This window comes from Miniopterus natalensis, chromosome 2 (genome assembly GCF_054644295.1).
Source record: "Miniopterus natalensis isolate mMinNat1 chromosome 2, mMinNat1.hap1, whole genome shotgun sequence".
Lineage (NCBI taxonomy): Eukaryota > Metazoa > Chordata > Mammalia > Chiroptera > Miniopteridae > Miniopterus > Miniopterus natalensis.
The window spans coordinates 21188-42037 of NC_142082.1; the positions used below are offsets into that span (position 1 = coordinate 21188).

The window sequence follows — 20850 nt, forward strand, 5'->3', positions numbered from 1 at the left end:
TATGAACAGGGAGCTCCTCCTTAAGGATCAGACGGTGAGGGGGAACAAGTTGGTACAGACACAAAGGAGTGGCTCCTCCCTGTGAGACTCCTGCTCTGAGTGGACAAATGGACTCAGACATATAGATGATAAGTCAGAAAAATATCGTGTGGTCACCATCGACAGTTGAATCTCCATGCAGGATCAAAGAATCCTAACCCTAACAACCCTAGCCCTAACCACCCTAACCCTAAACCCTAATAACCCCTAACCCTAACACTAACCCCTAACCCCTAAACCTTAACCAACCTAACCCTAACCACCCTAACCCTAACTACCCTAACCCTAACCCAACCCTCACCCTAATCCCAACCCTACCCTAACCCAAACCCTAACTCTAACAACCCTAACAACCCTAACCCTAGCCCATAACCCTAAACCCTAACCTTAACCCCTAACCTTCACCCTCACCCCTACCCTCACCCTCACCCTAACCCTAAACCCTAACCCATACCCTCACCCTAACCCCTAACCCTCACCCTCTACCCTTATCTTGACCCTGACCCTGGACCCTAGATCCTGACCCCAACCTTAAGCCAAAAACCCTTACCCCGAACCTCTAACTTTAAACCCTACCCTCACTCCCACCCTTGATCTTTGACCCCTGACCCTGACCCTACCCCAGTGCATTGTGCTACAGGATCTGATTATATCTGTGTCATATGGAAACTTCCTACCACAGCGGAAGAGCTGGACTCCTCTACTGACACTGTAACATTATTTCTGGACAAAAACTATGACTTCACAAGATTAATATCCTTTCAAGAAAAAATTAATACAAAATAGTCCAAAACCCCCAAAGTAAAACAAGTAAACACTTCAGGTAATTTAGCAAAAACAAAACTAAAAACAAAAACAAATGGCCTCTAAATATGCAACAGAAACATTAATCCTCATAACCCATTCCATGCTAATTAAAATAGCACCAACAGCAAAGGGATAGTCACATTCAACGGTGAACAGTCACATTCAACGTACAATCTCTTAGAAAGAATGTAACAATTTTCATTCTCACGAACTATCTGGAAATATCCCTAAAAACTGTCTGACTCAATCTCTCTTCTCAATTTATAGATTACCTTATGGAGATAAGCAAGTGCACAAAAGTTTATTATAATGATGCTTATCACAGGGTTACTTTGTGAACAGCAAGACCCAGAAACAACCAGATTGTACACTGTTCCATCTCTGTGATACTATGTAGCCAATAAAAACCATGTTTCCACAAATGCTTCTGGGGAAAAGACTGGTTATGAAATGAATATGGCATCAAAGATGCTACTTACTGTTCCATGGGAGGCTTAACTCCAAGCACAGATGAAAACACACAATAGTGACTCTTTCCCTATGGCTACCTAGGGGTGATGTCCACATTCTTTCTAGCAAGCAGTTTCCTTTGGGTGGCAAGATTATGATTGATTTTATTTTTATACACCTTTATAGAACTTTTCTAAAATGGACACACATTATTTTAAAAATAAAGCAGTCTTTTAAAGGTTTCAAAGTGTTAAATAAATGTTATCAAAATCACTAACACTACATTTTCAACAAGATGCAAAACTGACGAAGTCAGTAAACATGATTTATTGTCTATAAAAGCAGTTTCAGTACAGAGAAGTCAGGCTGCCCCAGGCCGCTGCTGACTTGTCATTCTCAGTAGTTGTCTGTCCCTCCCCAGGGCTGCTGAGGACACCCAGACGGCCGGCGTCTGTCCAAGAATGCCCAGGCAGCACGTTGCACAGTCTCAGGCTGTGGCCTGGAGGGCGGCCACACAACTCATACCTTTGCTGGTCACAAACACCTTGCACAATTCACAACCCAATTGCTAAACACCATAACGGACATACAAATATTTCCCTAGGGTCATTCTGCATTTAGAAGAGTCATTTGGTCACAACCAATGTGGTTAAAATACATCTTAAGAAAAATAAATATTCTGTACAATGTATTTACAAGGATTAATCGTCCTGCCCCCCACAATTACTGCAAAACCAGGAAAATATCGTGTGACAGTCAAGCATGTTAATGGCTGTTACTGTCAACTCAGCACAGAACACAGGCTTCAAAACCCAGAGTCCTTTTTGAACCATATTTGTAAATACGCAGTTTCAAATTTTTATATGCTCAGAAGAAAATAACTTCTTAAAGAAGGAAGCTGAAGTGATTTCACCTGGGTTCCCTTACCGCCTTTCAAAGATGAACAGAGCAGCTCCTACTCGTCCCAGCTTGAAGCCCGGCCTGAGGCAGCACTGAGTCACAGGAACACTGGCTGCAGCTCCAGAAGGACCCATGGGCCCAACTCTGACGAGATGATGGGGGAGGGCCCTTTAAAACTTGAAGAGGTCGATGAAGTGCTGTGGGGACACGGGCATGAAGCAGCTGTCAGGGTCCGTGGCCGTGCAGGGGTGTCCCGAGTCCTGTGGGAGGAGGGAGAGGGTTACCCAGATCGGACACCGGCTGTTCGTTTAAACGGCCCACAGACCCGTCTCAAAGGCAAGGAGAGTCATGAAAACGGCACAGGCCGTCTCAGTACAGAAACCTCCCAGCAGATTTCTGCTCTAGTAGATGGACAGACAGGTGGCCCAGAGTCTGTCCCCGGCAGCTGGCCCTGCTTAGAGGAAGGAAACTCCTGGGGTTTCTGCCGCCCTCATCCTGGCCATGCTCCCCACCGGCTGCCCCTGGAACCCCGCTGTGCTCCCACAGCAACTGAAGGCCCAGGACTGCACTGAACAGGAAAAATGGGTTTAGTGTGAGGAGGCTGGTGAACCTAAGAGAACAAGGAGCCTGAAGGTCACAGCGCATGGTAGTCAGAGGCCACGTCACGTCAGCATAGCGTCTGGGTGGCTGTGGTTGGGACATGACCACCCAGGTCTGTCCAGTGCCTTTTACCAGAAGGAACTTCACTGGGCATGTCTGGAGCTTCCCCTAAGGCTGGCCTCTCGCTCAAGTGCAGGACTCTGAGGTGTTTCAAGAAAACCCTTTTGTGGTGGCTGAAATAAGCCCGACCGCTGCAGTCTGGCTGCAAGTCACAGGTGCAGGCCGTGCGCCTGGCAGCGGAGGCTGCACCCTGGGTGTCGCAGGGTCCCAGGCAGGGCAGGCACGGCAGGGTTAGCCTCGAGCCGGGCGCGCGGAGAGGTGCGGGTACCTTGAACAGCAAAGCAAGGCGGCAGTCCTCGGAGGTGTGCAGACAGATCGGAAGGAGAGCGGGGGAAGGAAAGGAGACAGGTTAGGAGGAGCTGGCTGACACACGCCATTTGTGACAACCACCGAAACCACCAGGTAACACGTGGGCAGTAACAGTGTTACTGACAGCGCAAGACACCAGCAAATGCCCCCACGACACGCCCCTCAAAGACAGTCCTCAGAGCAGGACCCACGCTTCATTTCCCTCTGAGTCTCAACTGACCAGCCACGAGTGCAGTAACACCTGACCCTCGGGGTGCTCCCTGGGAGGACCCGAGGCAGAGCTGACATTTCCACGTAGAGCTAACCCTGGAGAATGTGGAAAGTCATTCGCGGCTGTCGTGGTCCCATCAGCCACCATGGAAACTCCGCTCACGTGGGAACCAGGCCCAGCACTGAGGATGACCACGCGTGGCAGTGACAGCGAGGGATCCACTATCCTCAGGGCCTCTCTATCCTCAGAGTCTGCTGCACACGGCGAGTGTGGCGCCAGCAGCAGCCTCGTCGCCTCCTGACCACGTGTTTCTGGGTTGTGTCCTCTCCCTTGTGCTGGACTTGACCTCCCACTGTTCTGTGCAGGACGCTGTCCAGGCTGGCAGCTGGATCATCGGATCTGTGATGTCCACAAGGACAGTGTCACCCAATGACACATTTCTCAAAAGGTGTTCAGGTCATTAAGCCGCACAGAACTAAACAAACAACTGTAGTGTTTCCAGGTAGAAGGCCGAGGCCCCACCACGAGGAAGGGGCGGGTGGGCCTGTAGGATGCCCGTGGGTCAGGCTCACACCAGCCTTCCCAGTGTCACCCTTTTCCCAGTGAAATATCACACCGAGCACATTCAGCACTAGCCCTAACCCTAACCCAAGGCAGAGCATGGACAGCGTTCCGGGAGAGACGAAGCTGACGTGTGAAGCAGTTTGCCTGAGCGTGGGGAACTTGTCTTTATCAGACATAGACAGTGGAGAGTAAGGCAGGAACAGGGGAGTCTCGGGAGGAGGGTTCCTAATACCCTGAACAGGGAAAGTGCCACAGATAGTGTCCACATTTAGGTTTCTCACTGAGTTAGACTTGTTGATAAGCAGTCAGCATCTGATTAAGTGTTGACCAAATGAGAAAATGCACGTTTACTTTTGTTTTTTTAACATATCTTTATTGATTTCAGAGAGAAGAAAGGATGGGGAGAGAGAGAGAGAGAGAAACATCAATGATGAGAGAGTCACCGATCGGCTGCAGCCCGCAGCCCAGGCATGTGCCCTGACGGGGAATCAAACCCGGATATCCTGGATCCTAGGTCGATGCTCATCCGCTGAGCCACGCCCAGCTGGCCTGCACGTTTACTTGAAATCCTCTGACTCATGTGTGGAGCTGAGAGAAGAGAAGCCCTGGGAGGCACCCTAGGGTGGGACTGTCCCTTAGAAGCTCCAGACGGCAGCCGGGACGGCTGCGGGGTGAAGGCCAGGTCTGGGGAAACAGATGAGCGGAGGTAGGTCTTCCTCTTTCTCAGGGTAAGGGTGGGAGAAGCCGTTAGCCAGGAAGCTGCATCCGCCCAGGATGGGGGCCTGAGGGCACCAGGCAGGCCTGCCCACCTCACGCCCCTCGGGACATGCCCCCACATGCTGCAGTCACCACAGGGGGACAGTCATCCAAGGGCGGGCAGTGGTCTAACGTCTGGTTTTCAACAGCTCTGACTCAAACCACAGGACACGTTCTGCATTCATGAACCTACCCCTGCCCGGTGTCTGGTGACAGACATCCCATCACCCTCTCATCACACAGAATTTCCCATGTTTTAACCACTGCGGTTAAAGTACAGAGAACTGCCCCGCCCCAGCCTGCACACCCACGCCCTGCGGGTGGTACCTTCCAGAAGAGGGTGCTGCAGTGCCGGCAGAAGTGCAGGGTGTCCCCGTAGTGCTCTCGCGCCGGGTAGCACTTCCGCAGCGCAAAGTGCATCAGCTTCCACTCGACGTGACCGTTTTCCGAGAGGATCAGGTGTCTACAGAACTGGACACACACAGTTCTGTCAGAATCAGCGGATGGTTTTCACAGCGTAGGGTTAGGTGCAAAACTATTAAAAGAGGCAGGTAGTGCATGACATGTTCAATTGCTGGAATTAAACTCACCTGGATCAAATCAAAAGGGCCAATCAAATACACCACGTGTCCCTACTAGGGGACCCATGCAGCCATGACACAGATTTAAGTATTTGGATCTGGCATGATGCCCATGATATACTATTAAGTTTAAAAATAGGTCTAAGCACTAAGCCAGACACCTGAAACTAATATAATACTGTATGTCAACTGTAATGGAAAAATAAATTTAAGAACGTAGTAAGTTACACACATCCTATATCTGATATGGGCACGGGGGCTGCCCTCACCCCATGCCCGAGGGTCAGAGGGCAGCACAGGCTCTAACCCTGGAGGCAGGAAAGCAGGGGCCTGGCGGCTGTGCTGGGTCTGACGGTGCAGGAATACGCGCAGGGAGGAAGCGGAGAGCGGCATGCTGCCTGCTGGTCAGAGAAACCAAGGCTCAGGGAGGCGGCAGACTATAGAGGACACAAGTGGACTGAATCTGACTCACCATACGGGGGGAAAAGACAGGAAGCCGGTGACTGCAACACACTACGCTTTCGACACAGGGAAGAAAACTGGGTCCTGTTCTGTTTCCTTTTGGGTTATATTAGACTCACAGTTCTTTTTAAGTATCACAAAAAATAAACCATACAAGCTATGGAAGGAAACCACAGCAATCTTCATAAATTCTGATTATTTCCGATGCTGCAGCTCTGCACCTGTGGGGCTGGGAGGGACCGCCACACTCACCTGCTTCTCAGCAAAGTGATACTGACACAGCGTCTTCCACAGCCGCCTGTCCTCGCTGAGCGTGCGCAGCATGGGGCTCACCTGGCCCAGGGTCACGATGTCCCAGCCATCGGAGAGCCGGTACAAGATGTTGTTGAGCATGTGCAGGGGCAGGTCACTGAGCGTGAGGCCCTGGTTCACCTGCGAGAACCGGGACAGGACCCACGGCCGCCTCAGGCACCAGAATCTTAACAGCCAAGGAGACTGGTCTAACACCACCCTGCACCCCATCCTCCGTGGTGCGTGAATCCAGCATCAGTGACCCCATGCCCTTCTCTCCACAGCCAAGGTGGAAAACTCTCCTATATTTGGGGACTATATTTATAGTGAACTTAAAATCAACATATTACAAAAAATAAAATTATGATTATAAAACCTTCTCAATCATAGATTTTTATTTTATTTTTTAATATCTTTATTGATTTCAGAGAGAGGAAGGGAGAGGGAGAGAGAGAGAAACATCAATGATGAGAGAGTCATTGATCGGCTGCCTAGCCCGCAACCGGGGCATGTACCCTGACCAGGAATCGAACCCCGATCGCCTGGATCCTAGGCCGACGCTCAAACGCTGAGCCACGCCCGGCCGGGCATCAATCGTAGATATTTTAATAGTTGGGGCTTTGGAAAGTGTTTGAACATAAAGCTACATCCTTACCATGTCTACTAGAAAATCCATGAGATTCCACACTTACTCTTCCACTCAGAAGGGGGGCTGTCCTTTGACCTGCTTGCAATGCACCTCACAAGCCAAGTGTCCTCACATCCCAGATCACACAGTGCATGTGGTCAGGTGAAGAAATACTCAGAGGGGACACTGACTCAGTCCCCTCAACCCCAATTTATAAGAACAGAGCCCCCCACATGCAAACTTCCCTTCAGGCTCCAGGGTAAATCCCTCCTGGGCTGTGGGGCTCACAGCTCTCTCCTCACACAGGGCTGAGGGCTCTGGGGAAGGCAGGGCCTTGGTCTAGAAGAAGATGAGCCTGCTGGGTCTCCTCCTGTGCCTGGTGACAGCCCCCAAGGTGAGGGTCTCCGATGTCAGACAGGGGTCTATGGGGGGTTGTGACTGCACATGACTGACAGGGACCGGTGCCCCTTGTCCCCAGGTGTCCTGGCCCAGGTGCAGCTGCAGGAGTCGGGCCCAGGACTGGTGAAGCCCTCGCAGACCCTCTCCCTCACCTGCGCTGTCTCCGGGGGCTCGGTCACCAGCAGTCACTACTGGAGCTGGATCCGCCAGAGCCCTGGGGAAGGGTTGCAGTGGATGGGGTGCTGGACAGGAGCACCAGCTACAGCCCAGCCTTCCAGGGCCACACCTCCATCCTGCTGACACGTCCAGGAACCAGTTCTCTTTACAGCTGAGCTCTGTGCCCACCGAGGACCTGGCCGTGTATTACTGTGCGAGACACGGTGAGGGGAGGTCAGTGTGAGCCAGACACAAGCCCCGGTGAGGGAGGGGGGGCTGCAGGGGGCGCTCACGACCCTCTCAGCACAAGGACCAGCCCCAGAGGCTGATGTGGACTTAGGGGAAGAAAGGGTCTACCTCTTGGGAGCCGGGATTTGCTCTCAGAGTGCTCGGCCGCGTCAGGGACACTTCTTTCTGGCTCTAATGCCTCCTCTTCTCACGGCAGACAACAAATGAAGAAGGGATAGTGCCTGTCTGCAGGTGAGACACGGCCACGCCTGGGGGCCTTCCCTTCCCCGGCTCCTGCATGTCCTTCTTTTTCTTGACAAAGAGCCACGTGAGTGCCCTAGTCTTCCTGTGGTCGAAAAGCTCCCACACAGAGAGACCAAGCGCAGTCCAGGCACCTGTGTGCTGAGCTCAGGCTCTCTGACCCCTACATGCCCACCTGTCCCCACTGGTTTCCTTCCTTCTGACAGGCACACCTGGCCCCACGGAGGTTATGATCATCCCCCAGGACCTCCACCCCCAGGTGTCTGCTCGCTGCCACACGGTTCCCTCTTGCTCCTCACTTACTGGGGGGGATGTGGGAACCACCTCCACAGGACCCAGTCATCTACTGTTCAGTTCTCACCAACTCTGACCTAGACCCTGGGCTCCAAGGGCCTGGAGCCCTGCTCACTCTCCCCAGCTCCCTCCATCATGACCAGTCACAGAAGAAAGTGTCAATAAATATGGGGCCAACACGCGTCCCAATTTCCTCTCCTAACGACTACCTAACGTGTCTGTCCATCAAGGTCACCCCGGGTCCTTGAATTTGTGGGAATTTTTGGCTTTTAAATTCCACACAATGTACCTGTATTGCATGGAGGAAATATCTAATTTTAAATCTTGCTATGAAATTTGTTTCATTTTTATTAATTTTACATTACATTAAAAATTAACATAATAGCATTTCTTGGAAAACTGTTCAGACACAGAGGTATGCTGGTTTCCAGCCCCACAGGCCTGTTGTGAAGACGATGTCATGACTCCCCAGGACTTAGGTGCACTCACGGCCCTTCTCTGAAGTGCACAGGCAAGGAGGGGGGGGCCACACGCGCAGGCTCCCCTGAAGGCCAGGGTCCCTGATCTCCACGTCTACCTCATTTCCTGATTGAACAACACTGAATGATCACAGCCTCCCCACAGGGAACTTTGCTCTCCAGGGTGACACAGGTGTCACTAGCCAACAATGAAGCCTGGCTCTCAGCCCGCAGCCCCCTGCCACCCCCGGGTGAAACAGGCAGGGTTGGTTGGGAGGAACATACCATTGCCCTGAACCCAACCTGTTTAGAAAAGGAGAGGTTACATGGAGACTGAGGGAAAACTTGGTGCGCAAGGGCACGATTGTGGGGAACTTCATGAATTGGCCCTAAAGGAACTTGTGACCACTGCCACTAATCCTGGGACATGCATCCACAGGTCAAGAACAGCTGCTGACCAGGTCTCCTCTCCAGGCCCAAGACTTGGGCTCAGTTAGGGCTCCTACAGACTTACAAAAACTATACAGGACACCAACATGTGGCTTTCAAGCTTTAGTTCAGAGTGCTAGGCAGTGAGCTGTCAAAGAGAGCTGGTGTGCAAATGCCCACGCCGCTCGCTCACCCGTGATGAACAGCAGGACCCCTGCAGACACCCAGAAATGTGGGCTTGAGCTCTGCCAGCTGGTTATGGTGACATATCTTTGGGTGTTTCTTCTATGTTGCCTATAGTTGTACAGGGGTCGGAAGGCTGATTGCCTGTTTAGGCTTCATCTTCTTCTGGCACTCCTGGCACTTCTTCCTCTCTTTTCACTCCTTCGACCTCAGAGGTCTTGATAGTTTTCACATTTGTGGCCATTCCGAAGAGGACCGAAGCTAGGAGAGCATACAGGCGACCAAAAACCACTCTCAAATAGATTATGGACATATCACTTGGCCGTACTGACCGCCTTCTTCTTGGAGGGGGACCGCTATCCATACTGCCTCCGGGACCTATGGCTATGCAATGAGGAGGGTCCCAGCCTACATGGCAATGGCAGCGATTTTTACTGTTGCAAACTCCCCTAAAATTGCATCTCGAAGGAGTACAGTTGTACTTTATTGAAGCCACAATACCACTGCAGAGGCCCTCAATACAGAACTTTCCACCACCACAGGGGGCGCCAGTCTTCACAGCACCAACATCAGTTGCTCCTGTCCCGCGGTGCGTACCCACCCCAAAACACATGGTCCCGCTGATCAGAGACTGGTGGAATCCCACGTGGTCCTGCAGCCGAGGCAAATGAGTGACGTTGACACACTGTAGGCGCCCACACTTAACGTCAGGGTCCTTACAACCCTGTATGTACATTGTCCGGGTGAGCTTACAGTGTCCAAATCGGTGGCCCTTTGTGTTGATGCTGTAGCAGGCATCTGGACCGTTCCGAGCACTTGTGCCAAAGATCTCCTTGCAGTGCATGTTGAGGTCAGTACAGTTTCCATGATAGCAGTAGCCGTCTTCAGAACATGGGGTTCCATCTTGCAGATAAACATCCTCAGGACATGTGGGTCTCGACCCGGGGCAGTACTCCGGAAGATCACAGATGTTTTGCATTGATCTGCAGAGCCACCCCGCAGGTGCATTGGTACAGTTTGCGCAGCACCTGCCTGAGTTACAGACACTCCCAGACGTAAGTGTGCAGTCATTGTTGCAGCATTCATTGCTATAACACTGCTTGAAGGATCCACAGTCACACTGCTCATTGTTGTCCACCACGTAGTTTCCACATCGTTCCTCTGTCAGGCTTCTATTAAACCATACGCTTTCCACTTGGAATAGGCAATCTAATTCATTTAACATAAGCACGCTTTGAATGTCCACATAGGAACAGTTACTGAATGCATCTGTCAACCCAGGGTATCTGGACATAATGCATGTGGTTCTCCTCTGGCAAATACAATATTCTTTATCATATTTTATACCCATAGTCCTCGCAGTCTTCTGGGTGGCTATAACCCCTATCAATAAAACATGTCTGCCTAGGAAAGCCATAAAGATAATAGCTTTAGAGTCGCAAAAACTGTAGGGAACTGATTCAGCCTGAACGTCATTGGGTGCATCTCTATTCACAATTAAGCCTGTAAATGGACGAAGAGGCTCATAAATCATACGTTGGTAATTCTGAGCAAATCCGCCACCTGGCACTTTATAGTCACGCATATTGGCTGGCTCTCCCTTGTTATAAACGATTAGGACGCTGACATAGTACGTTATATCAAGACCTCGGAACAAGGAGTTCATTATACTACCTAACTTTATTAGGAATTCGACACATCTTGTCACATTGTTTTGCGCAGTGAAAAGTGAGTGGGCAATCATGAGGCAGCCTCTTATCTTTCCTCGGTGGGATGCGTAGAGCTTACTACTGACCCTGGAGACTAAACTGAAGTTCACCTGAGACGACAAGGGGTGCCTCTCTTCCTTGTGTCCCAGCGGGAACATGGGTCCTATGGCATTGGTGTCTGCCACTATCTGAGAAACTATGTGTTCAAACCTGTGGGAATCCTTCAGGGGTTTGATTTCATAGGCAAGGTCATCCAACTTCATGATACCGTCCAGGCCCCCATAGCACGTGTCCACGGTGACCATGGAAAGAGGGACATCCTCCAGGTAGCCGAGGTAGTAACAGTCCAGAGGGACAAAGGGGTAATCCATCTGCAAGGCTCCCTGGTCATCCTGAGTCATTATCACCAGATCTCGGGGCCAAAACAGTTTCTTTCGCCGCATGTGAATAACATGTCTCTGGCCCCCAAAACTCAGGCTGTAGGAGACCCAGCCTGGAATCCGAACACCTTTGCCAAGGTGCAGCTCTTCCCTGGGAATCACCACCTCGGAGGAGATGTAGCGCCACGAGGGACGACCTTGAGAACTCTGGACTGGAGCCAGCACCACCCAGAGCCCAAGCAGCAAGAGGGGCACCCTCAGGGAGACCGAGCCCTCCACCAGCCTCATGCTCTTGGTGGAGGAGAACCGTCAGCGGGAATGGAGAAAGGGAAGGTCCTCAGTGAAGCCGGGTCCCAACCCTGTGCCTGGCCACTTCCTACCAAGAAGATACTGAAGGAAAACCTACCCTGAGTGGGTCAGCTAAGGGGATTAGGTAACAGTTACAGGGCGTGGCACTGGGTGTGGCTGCACTTGCTTCCAGCAGGGGTGGAGCTGGGGGAGGAGAGGCAGTGTCAGGTGGAAAGAAGAGAGGAGGAGGAAGCAGGGTCAGGTCAGGCTTCCCTAGAGCACCAGCAGATATACTACATAATTACAGCACAGTAACATTCCCCTTCCCTCAAGCATGTGCGGATATGCTGCATAATTACAGCAGAGTTACATTCCCTGCCAGCTCGCTTTCTCCTTGGCAGGCGGAGCTGGGCTTTGTTAATTTTACCTTCATAGGTGTTCAAATTATTTAATTCTTTAACTACATGTGTCTCATTCTGGTTTGCAACTAAGAAGTTTTCAAACTGTGAGCTCCTTCTGATTCCTGCTTGAAGCTCTTTTGGACTTAGTGAGGAAATCACCTCCTAGTGTCCTACCGGATGCTTCCTGAATCAGGAGGCTTTCCTTTTCTTCCCCCATCTGGTGATAACACGAAAGATTTCTGGCCCAGTGGAAACCAAGGGGGTGTTCCCTTGAGCCCTTCTGTGTGGTTCTCGCCTGGCCCTTGAGCATTTCCTCATCTGCATGTGCTGATCAGCTCTCAGCTGAAGAAACAACGGGCCTCTTCTGGTGCTCAATCTGAGGAACTAGTATTTTACAGATTCTTATCCAATTTTATAGCTCTTTAGTAAGGGATGGGAAATTCATGAGCAGGTCGTGGTAGGAAGTGATCATTATTTTCCCCATATAGGGGGGCCAGTTCCCCTTTATTTATAGTGTATTATAGTCACTATTTAAACATAATGTGACCACTGATACATTTTGAGGATTGTACACAGTTTCTCTCTCTGCTTTCTAGTGTCCTGCTGGCCCCCATTCCTTCCCCGTTCTATGACTTGTGGGTCCTCACAGAGTGCTAACCTCCCCCCTCATACTGTGATGGCGACAGACTCCCTCACTCCCTCTTCACTGTGTCCACGGGGGGTGGAACATAAGTACCTGGCCTCTCAAAGTCCAAGTAGATTTGCTCTTCCCTCTAGGACACTGTGGACGGGCTGAGCGTTGGCGCCACTTCATGCTCTTGCAGCAGCACGTGAAGTGTGGAGGCTGCAGGGTGCCAGCACCCACGGGTACCCGAGTGAAGGGAGAAGCCTCCGCCTTCCACCAGACTCTGATCTCTGACCTCTCATCGCTGATCTCTGATCTCTGGGAGTTGGTGACTTGGCTGGATGAACACATCAGCAGAAATTAAAGATGCCAGCCCTGTGCGATCTGCTACCTGCCATGTCCTGGAAAGGCCGGTAGAGACACCTTCTGCAATGGAATTTTGGCTGCCCGGAGATGTGTGTGTGTGTGTGTGTGTGTGTGTGTGTGTGTGTGTCCCTGAGAGATGCAGTTACAAAGGAATTTGCAACAGAAAAGGAAATGCCATAGCCCTGTAGGCTGGGACCCTCCAAGGTGCCCTCAGCAGGGTGCCCGTGGGAGTGTCAACAGTACAACCTCCAAGAAGAATGTGCTATTTGACACAAAGCCAGTCACCAATACTGTGTTTCTGCCTGATAGGCGCTCTGTAGCAGTGGCCACAAATGCGTGGCTATCAGGGCCACCAACGCTGAGGAAGTGACACACTCTGAGCCTGGATGGGTACTGTCAGCCTTCCTACCCTGGAGAACCACAGGCAGTACGGGGAACGATGGGTCTGTCCCAGCCTGTTGAGAGGATGATCTTGGCAGGAACCTCTGAGGCACCCACCCAGGACCTTGTGGCCCCACCTGGGCCAGGTTGTGCTGCACTGGCTCCTGTGGAATGTCATGACTGCAGAACCCAGCTCAGCAACGACCTTCAGAGGCTTGAACTACAAGGTCAACTTACAGGCAAAGGAGAGAACATGGCAGGCCCAAGGCCACACAGCGCAAGGGGAATGGGGACCTGGGGCTCTGCCCTTATGAGAGTACCAGGGTGGGGAAGCTAGGATTTTGAGGGTGAAGTTAAGGAAGGAGAGTGGGGGTTGGGGGGAGAGGGACAATCAGGGTCCTCAGAGTGAGGGTTCTCTGTTAGAGAGAACATCATCAAACCCACTTATGAGGCAGCATTACCCTGATACCCAACCAGAGAAGGACCCTCCAAGGAAACAGAACTACAGACCCATATCCTTGCTGGAGCCCCGACATGTGCAGCTTCCACCCCAAGCTCAAGACCCCTTCTCCAGGGCCTCAGACCCTTTTCTCTCTTTCTTTAATGTCGCAGGCAAAGTTTCTCTCCTCCTCCGGAGTCTCTGGAGAGCCTGGGTGTAACCAACACCGGGGTCACCTAGAGACGCAGATGTGGAAGGAGACGGCGGCTCCTGCAGGGAACTGGCTGATGCAGCTTAGGGGTCACTGAGCAGTGAGTCTGTCTCCACATGGGATGCCGGGTCCTGGTGTTCGGGGCAGGAGGTGAGGAGGGAAGATGACCAATGGGATGGAAACCCAAACTGGAAGAGTCCCAAGCCTGACCTGGTAACAAGGTGTCCTGTGGAAGCTGGGCATCTTTCACAGAGCTGACCTCATTCACCTGCCTGCTGCTGTCCCCCACCAGGTGACCTGGGAGAGCAGCCTCACCTGAGTCAGCCGACAAAGCACTGCCAATTTCTCCTCCTGCCCTTTCTCTGGTTTGTCCCCTCATGCAGGTTTGGGGTCTTCAAGGGGCTTCAATCTGTGGGCCCGAGAATGGTCACGGGGGACTCTGCTGGGTCTGTCCTCAGGTCTGGCCCAAGGCTCACCACCTGGTAGTGTCTGCAGTGTCCCGGCTGCAGTGGCCGCCACCCAGAGTCCTCTCCAGTCTCAGCCTCAGGATGGGTGGAAGCGAGTCCCAGGGCCCAGGTGGACGCAGACCCACCTCTGAGTGTGTGGGAGTGGCTACAAACCCACATGGCACTTGGTACTGTTTATAGGATAAAGGACAGGACACTGTCTCAATCATCTGAGACTCCTAGACACTACAGCACATGCCCACCCCACATGGAGACCTTCCAGGCCCTCCACATGCAGCCACGAGCTCAAGCCAGGAACTATTTTACCCAGGCCCGGAAGTAGACGCATGCCCTCAACTGACGCTTCCCAACTGCGGCTCTTCTGTCCTCAGGCAGGAAAACTACCAACATAAGTCAGTGCCCTCCACAGCCACACCTGCACAGGTGGAACAGGGACTCTGTGACCAGGTGAGCTGCCCGTGATCAGGACGGGGAAAGGAGACGACCATCTTGATGTTTGTCAGAGACGCTGACCCCCTCCTCGAGGCCTGCTTTTCTGGGTCCCCTGTTCCTGTATCAGCACCTGCTTCTGCTTCTGGGGACACACCTTCCCAGTGTCCTCCATGGTCCTGCCCTCAGGGCTCCTGCCTGTGTTCCTGTGAACGGGCACAGGTGCCCACATTCTGGTGCAGCTGGGGTGAGGTGAAGAAGCGTGGGACCTCAGTGAAGGTCTTCTGCAAGGCTCTGGATACACCTTTACCAAGTACTACTTGCACTGAGTGGGACGGGCCCAGGGACAGGGACTTGAGTGGATAGGTGGATTAACCCTAACAGTGGTGGCGCTGGATATGCCCAGAATTTCCAGGGCAGAGTCTCCATGACCGCAGACACGTCCACGAGCACAGCCCATGTGGAGGTGAGCAGCCTGAGAGCCGAGGACACAGCCATGTATTACTGTGCGAGAGGCTTGGTGTGCAGACCCACATCCTGAGCCTGTCACAAACCCGAGGGACAGGGCAGCTGTGCTGGGCTGAGGAGATGACAGGGACCATTAGGTCAAAGGCTTTCTTAGAAAATCAAGTTAAGTAATTTCAGGAAATGTACAACAGGAACATGTATTCACCAATTTTATTGGAAATTTTCATAAACCAATCACGAGCTCAGTAAAACTCAGAGACTCAGAAATGCTGAAGTGCATGAGGCTGATAAAAGCCTTCACAACAAAGTATTTGTGGAATGTAGACTTGCCACCACAGGGTGACTCTGTGTTTAACTCTGTAAAAAATAGTGCAATGTTGCCCTGGCCAATTTGGCTCAGTGGTTAGAGCGCCAGCCTGTGGATGGAAGGGTCACGGGTTCGGTTCCCAGTCAATGGCATGTACCTGGATTGCAGGTTCGATCCAGCCCTGGTTAGGGCGGGTGTGGGAGGCAGCCAATCGACGTGTCTCTGTCACATCACTGTTTCTCTCTCTCTCTCTCAACCCCTCCTTCCCTTCCACTCCACTCTCTCTAAAAATCAATGGAGAAAATATCAACAACCAAAAACTGTCTGCTGTCTCCCACCAGACTGCTTGTCATTTCCACCAGCAAGTGGAAGAGAGTTTTGCTGCTGCATGTCTCTGCCAGGGTTCAGTGTTGTCCACGTGGCTCTTCAGTCATGCTCATGAGTGAGCCGTGGTATCTTGCTGTCTTATTTGCATTTCCATAATGAAAAACCAAGTTCAGCACCTCTTGGCAGCTTCTTCGATGAGGTGTATGGACAGATCGGTGCCCTTTTTAAATTGAATTGTTTTATTTTGTTCATCAGTCTCCTGTTTTACTCATCACGTGAGTTCTTTGTCAAAAACGTGACTTGAAGGCATGCCCTCCAAGTCTGTGCTGGTCTGTTCACTCTGTTCTCAGTGCTTTTCTCAGAATGCAAGTTCTTAACTTTAATGCAGTAAAATTTATTAAATTGTTTTCACAGACAATGTTTTCGGTAGGATATCTAAAAAGTGACTGTGACGCCCTAGCTGGTTTAGCTCGGTGGTTAGGGCGCTGGCCAGGGAATGAAGGGCCCAGGGTTCAATTCCAGCCAAGGGCACGTATGTCGGATGCAGGTTCCATCCCCAGCCCTGGTCCGGACGTGTGCGGGAGGCAACCGATCCATGTCTCTCTCTCCCCTTCCACTCTCTCTGAAAACCAATGGAAAAAATATTCTTGGGTAAGGATTAAAATTAACTAATCAATTAAAAAATTAAAAGTGACTGTGAAGTCCAAGATCACCCAGAATTTCTGCCATGTGTCTGAGCCCAGGACACAACATACAAAGAACATCAACGTAAGTGAGTTGGGATCATTCTGAATTGGAGATTTGTCCTTCATACACCAATCATTTTCTTTCTCTATAAATATTTGAAGTTCTTGCATATTTATTCTATAACTTGGGTAAAGAAACAATTTGTTGCAGATTTCCAGATCTTTTGCCACTGGGAGCTCTCGGTTTGCTCCTCCACGGCCTTGGTTTCCACCCTCCTCAAATCTCCTCAGCACTAGGAGTACCTGCAGGCTCATCGTCCGTGTTCCTCTCCCCAGCCCTAGAAACAGACGGCTCTTGGATGGACTGCGGCTACTCTGTCGGGCAGGAATGGTATAAGGGACCGAAACCAGGGCATCAGGACAGGGGTGGTGGCATCACCGCCGTCCCGTGTTGTGGTCGCTTTGGAACCCCTTGGCGCTCAGTCCCAGGGGCAGTTGTGTGTACACTAACTCAGGGACATACAGGCACCTGCAGCTATTTCTACATCTAAACTTCGGTACTTAGAGCAGATGGATGTGTCCAAATTGAACCCAGGAACACAGGGACCTCTCTAGCCCTCCGTCCATGTTTGCTGGAACTGTCCATCCCAACAGCAATGGGCCCAGCTCCCACCACAGACCACGCACTCGTGTAACCGTTCAGTTCCAGGGGCTGGTGACATCGGAGCCATGCGCCTGCATCCCTGTTGGTAACCTTCATCAACTGGAACACAGTGCCGACGAACTGTGGCTTAGCTTCTGTCAGACATGCTGGCTCAAGTCCAGAGTTACTTAGCTTGGCACATTCTCACCCCATCTCCTTCCCAGAAGTCTTTTCATAGACTTGTGATTCAATTGGGTACTTTAAAACAGTCTGCGTTCCATTCTGGAAACACTGATCTCCTAAATAATTTTTTAATTCTATACATTCATGTTTCCCTTTGTGCTGTCAAGGAGCATGGTTTTTGACAAATTCATAGTACCATCAGAGTTTCACATGGAAGCTCCACCACCCTTTAAAATGCTCTTTAAAAATCTCTCTCCAGCCCAGTTGGCATGGCTCACCGGTTGTGCATCAACCTAGGATCCAGGAGATCGAGGTTCGATTCCTGGTCAGGGCACATGCCCGAGTTGGGGGCTTGACCCCCAGCAGGGGGCGTGCAAGAGGCAGCCGTCAATGACTCTCATCACTGGTGTTTCTCTCTCTCCCCCTCTCCCTTCTTCTCTCTGAAAACAAAGGTATTTTTAAGTCTCTCCAAATTCCTGGCAAACGTTGGTCTTTTCACTATATCTATAGTTTTGCCTTGGCAAGAATGCAATATATATATAAAAAGTCATACAGTATGTAACATTGTAAATTCTTTTATTTCGTGTAATTGGATTTCAGTTTCGTTCTTGTGTTCTCAGAGTTTTATTCCTCATGTAAATTCTTTTATTTCGTGTAATTGGATTTCAGTTTCGTTCTTGTGTTCTCAGAGTTTTATTCCTCATTGTTTAAACTGCCTCGTAGAGTTTGGTTCATCAGGTACACAAGAGATGGTCTGTCCACTCACTCAGGTGGAATGTGTGTGCCCTCGGTTTGGATAATTATGGGTGACTCCACGAAGATCATTCACGTGCAGTGTTGTGTGTGCCATGTTCTCAAGTCTGTTAGGTGAATACTGAGTGTGGTATCTGGATCATATAATAAAACTACGCGCTGTTTGTAAGAGTGTTCCTCAGCAGTGACTGTGACGGGAAGGCCGGTCAGCTGACCGGGTCAGGGCACACGCCCGGGTTGCGGGCTCCATCCCCAGTTAGGGTCGTGCAGGAGGCAGCCGATCAATGATGACTCTCTCTTCATTAATGTTTCTCTCTCTCTCTCTCTCTCTCTCCCTCCCCTCCCCTCCTCCTCCATTCCTCTCTCTGAAATCAATAAAGATATATTGATTTCAGAGAGAGGAAGGGAAAGGGGAGAGAGGGAGAAACACCAATGATGAGAGAGTCGGCATTGATGGGCTGCCTCCTGCAAGCTCCCCAGTGGGGATCAAGCCCAAAGCCCAGGAGTGTGCCCTGACCAGGAATCCCACCCTGATCTCCCGAATCCCAGGTCGATGCTCAACCACTGAGCTGCGGCCACTGGGCAGCTCAGCCATTTTCACGTGTAAAGTTCAGTAGTGTCAAGTACATTCACATTGTTGTGAAACAGGTAGATCTCCAGGACTTTTTGTCAACACAAGAAACATTCAAACTTGTACAGAATTTTTATGAGTTTATCTGAGCCAAAATAGTGGCAGTTTTGCAGTTTATTTTATACCTTACAATCAAAGGAAGAGACGGTAATGGGGTTACAGGAAATCCATTGACGGTAGATTAAAGAGGCAGGAGAAAGCAAAGCAGAGAGGTCTCTGAGATTGGATTAAAAACAATGGAGAGATACGTTCTTCTTTTGCATGGGTGGGTCCAGGACAGTAAACAATAACATTTTCAGCACATAGAGATGGTGTGCGGGAAACGAGACAACATGAGGGGCTCTGTGGCCCCTGCTCCCCGAAAAAGGGGATCCCTCCGGCATTCCAAGGTGTGTTATCACAGATGCAAAACGACGACAGACGGGCTTACCTAAGCTGAAAACTGCCCTTTGTCAAGGAAGCTGCAGGCCAGGACGTGACCAGCCAGGACTGACCGCAGTGAGGAGTGTACCTCCCGACCACGCTGTGCGGCTGCTGCGGGTCTCGGCGCCTCGAGGCCCCGCGCGGGCTTCCTGAGCCCTGGGGTTAGCACGCGGCCCCTCTGGTCCACAGGCTGTGTCTTGCGGAACTGAACCTCCGTCCCTACTCAGCAATAACCCCCACTCCCACCCCCCAGGCCCCGCAGCCACCATTCTGCTTCCTGTTTCTACGAATCTGACACCTTTAGATGCCTCATATTATACGTGGAATCCTATAGCATTCGTCTTTTGGTGACTTTGTTTTTTACTGAGTACAGTGTCCTCGAAGTTCACCTCTGATGTGGCATATGTCGGGCTATGTCAGTGTCCCTCCTGTTTACGGCAGAATAATATCACATTGTATGAATATATCACATCTTGTTTATCCATTGATGCACTTGGGTTGCTCCCACCTTTTGACTTTTTGCATTATTTTTGCTATAAGGAATATAAGTCGCGGTGCCGGCGGCGCGGCTCTCAGAGGAGCGTCGGGTCACCACCGGACAGCGCGGAGCGTTCCTGTGTTTGCTCAGGAAGCGCTCCCGGCGTCCCCGAGGCGCCCAGGGTGCCCGTCACGGGGGCTCCTCCCGCCCGCCCTGCCCGCCGCGGGCGACCGCACAGGACCCCTGGCGGGCGGGGCTCAGCGCCCACGTTACCTCAGAACCAACAGCGACGCCCAGGCGCCTGGGGCCGCCTCCACTTCCGCTCTCAGCCACTTCCTCTCCCAGGATCCCCGGTAAATCTCCGCCTCTTCGTAACCGGCGGAGCCTCTGAACGGACGGGGCGGGGCCAGAGGAGACTCAGCCAATCAAGGCCGCTCGCCCGTCTCCACGGCGACCGCGCCGCCCGCTCCCTTCCTGGCTGCTGAGCGCCTCTGCAGAAGGTCCCCGCGGTTTCTGAATCGTGTATAAAAGAATCTAATAAATAAAACAGACTGAAGAAGAAAATAGATCCAGAGACACAGAAGCACGGAACAGACTGATGACTCTCAGCGGGGAGGTGGGGGTGGGGGAGTGGGTGGGGGGAGATTCATCAAAGACCTTATGTGCATAACCTGTAGACGCAAGGCAACTGCGTGGTGAAGGACTGGGGGAGCCGGAGGGGGGGGGGGATCCATGGGGAGAAAAGGGAGGGATATATGTAATACAGCTCAAATAGAGTCAGAGCCGCTACCAAAAGCAAAGGAAGGTGCAGGATCCAGGCGACACACAACTTCACCACATGGGCGGGGAACCAGCAGGCTCAGTGGGCCCTTTCCTGGATCCTAGCACCGGGTGGGGTCCAACGGGTGGTCTTGGGGGAGCATCTTTGGAAGCCTAAGGACTGCACCAAGTAATGCCAATGTAAGAAATCATTCAAACCTGTGAAGATTTTTTGTGAGTTTATTGTAAATGGCATACATGCAATCCATTGGTGATAGATTAGGGAGGTGGGAGAAAGCAAAGCAGGGAAACCTCTGCGATTGGATAAAAAGTACAATGACAAACACATACTTCTTTTACATAGGTGAGT

General features: G+C 51.4%; 2 protein-coding genes across 2 annotated transcripts; both read right to left on the reverse strand.

The window, feature by feature from the left end:
* Window positions 1-1580: 1580 nt before the first annotated feature.
* On the reverse strand, window positions 1581-6341 carry LOC148093612 (F-box only protein 25-like). The gene is made up of 3 exons (XM_087813496.1): window positions 6052-6341; window positions 5084-5227; window positions 1581-2456 (listed from the first exon to the last, which is right to left on the reverse strand). Exons 1-3 carry the CDS (start codon window positions 6319-6321, stop codon window positions 2367-2369), a joined length of 504 nt encoding a protein of 167 aa, XP_087669622.1. The 5' UTR covers window positions 6322-6341; the 3' UTR covers window positions 1581-2366.
* Window positions 6342-9274: 2933 nt separating this feature from the next.
* On the reverse strand, window positions 9275-11503 carry LOC148093613 (disintegrin and metalloproteinase domain-containing protein 20-like). The gene is made up of 3 exons (XM_087815021.1): window positions 10915-11503; window positions 9880-10029; window positions 9275-9387 (listed from the first exon to the last, which is right to left on the reverse strand). The coding sequence occupies exons 1-3, from the start codon at window positions 11501-11503 to the stop codon at window positions 9275-9277; spliced, it is 852 nt and encodes a 283-aa protein (XP_087671147.1).
* Between the last annotated feature and the right edge of the window lie 9347 nt (window positions 11504-20850).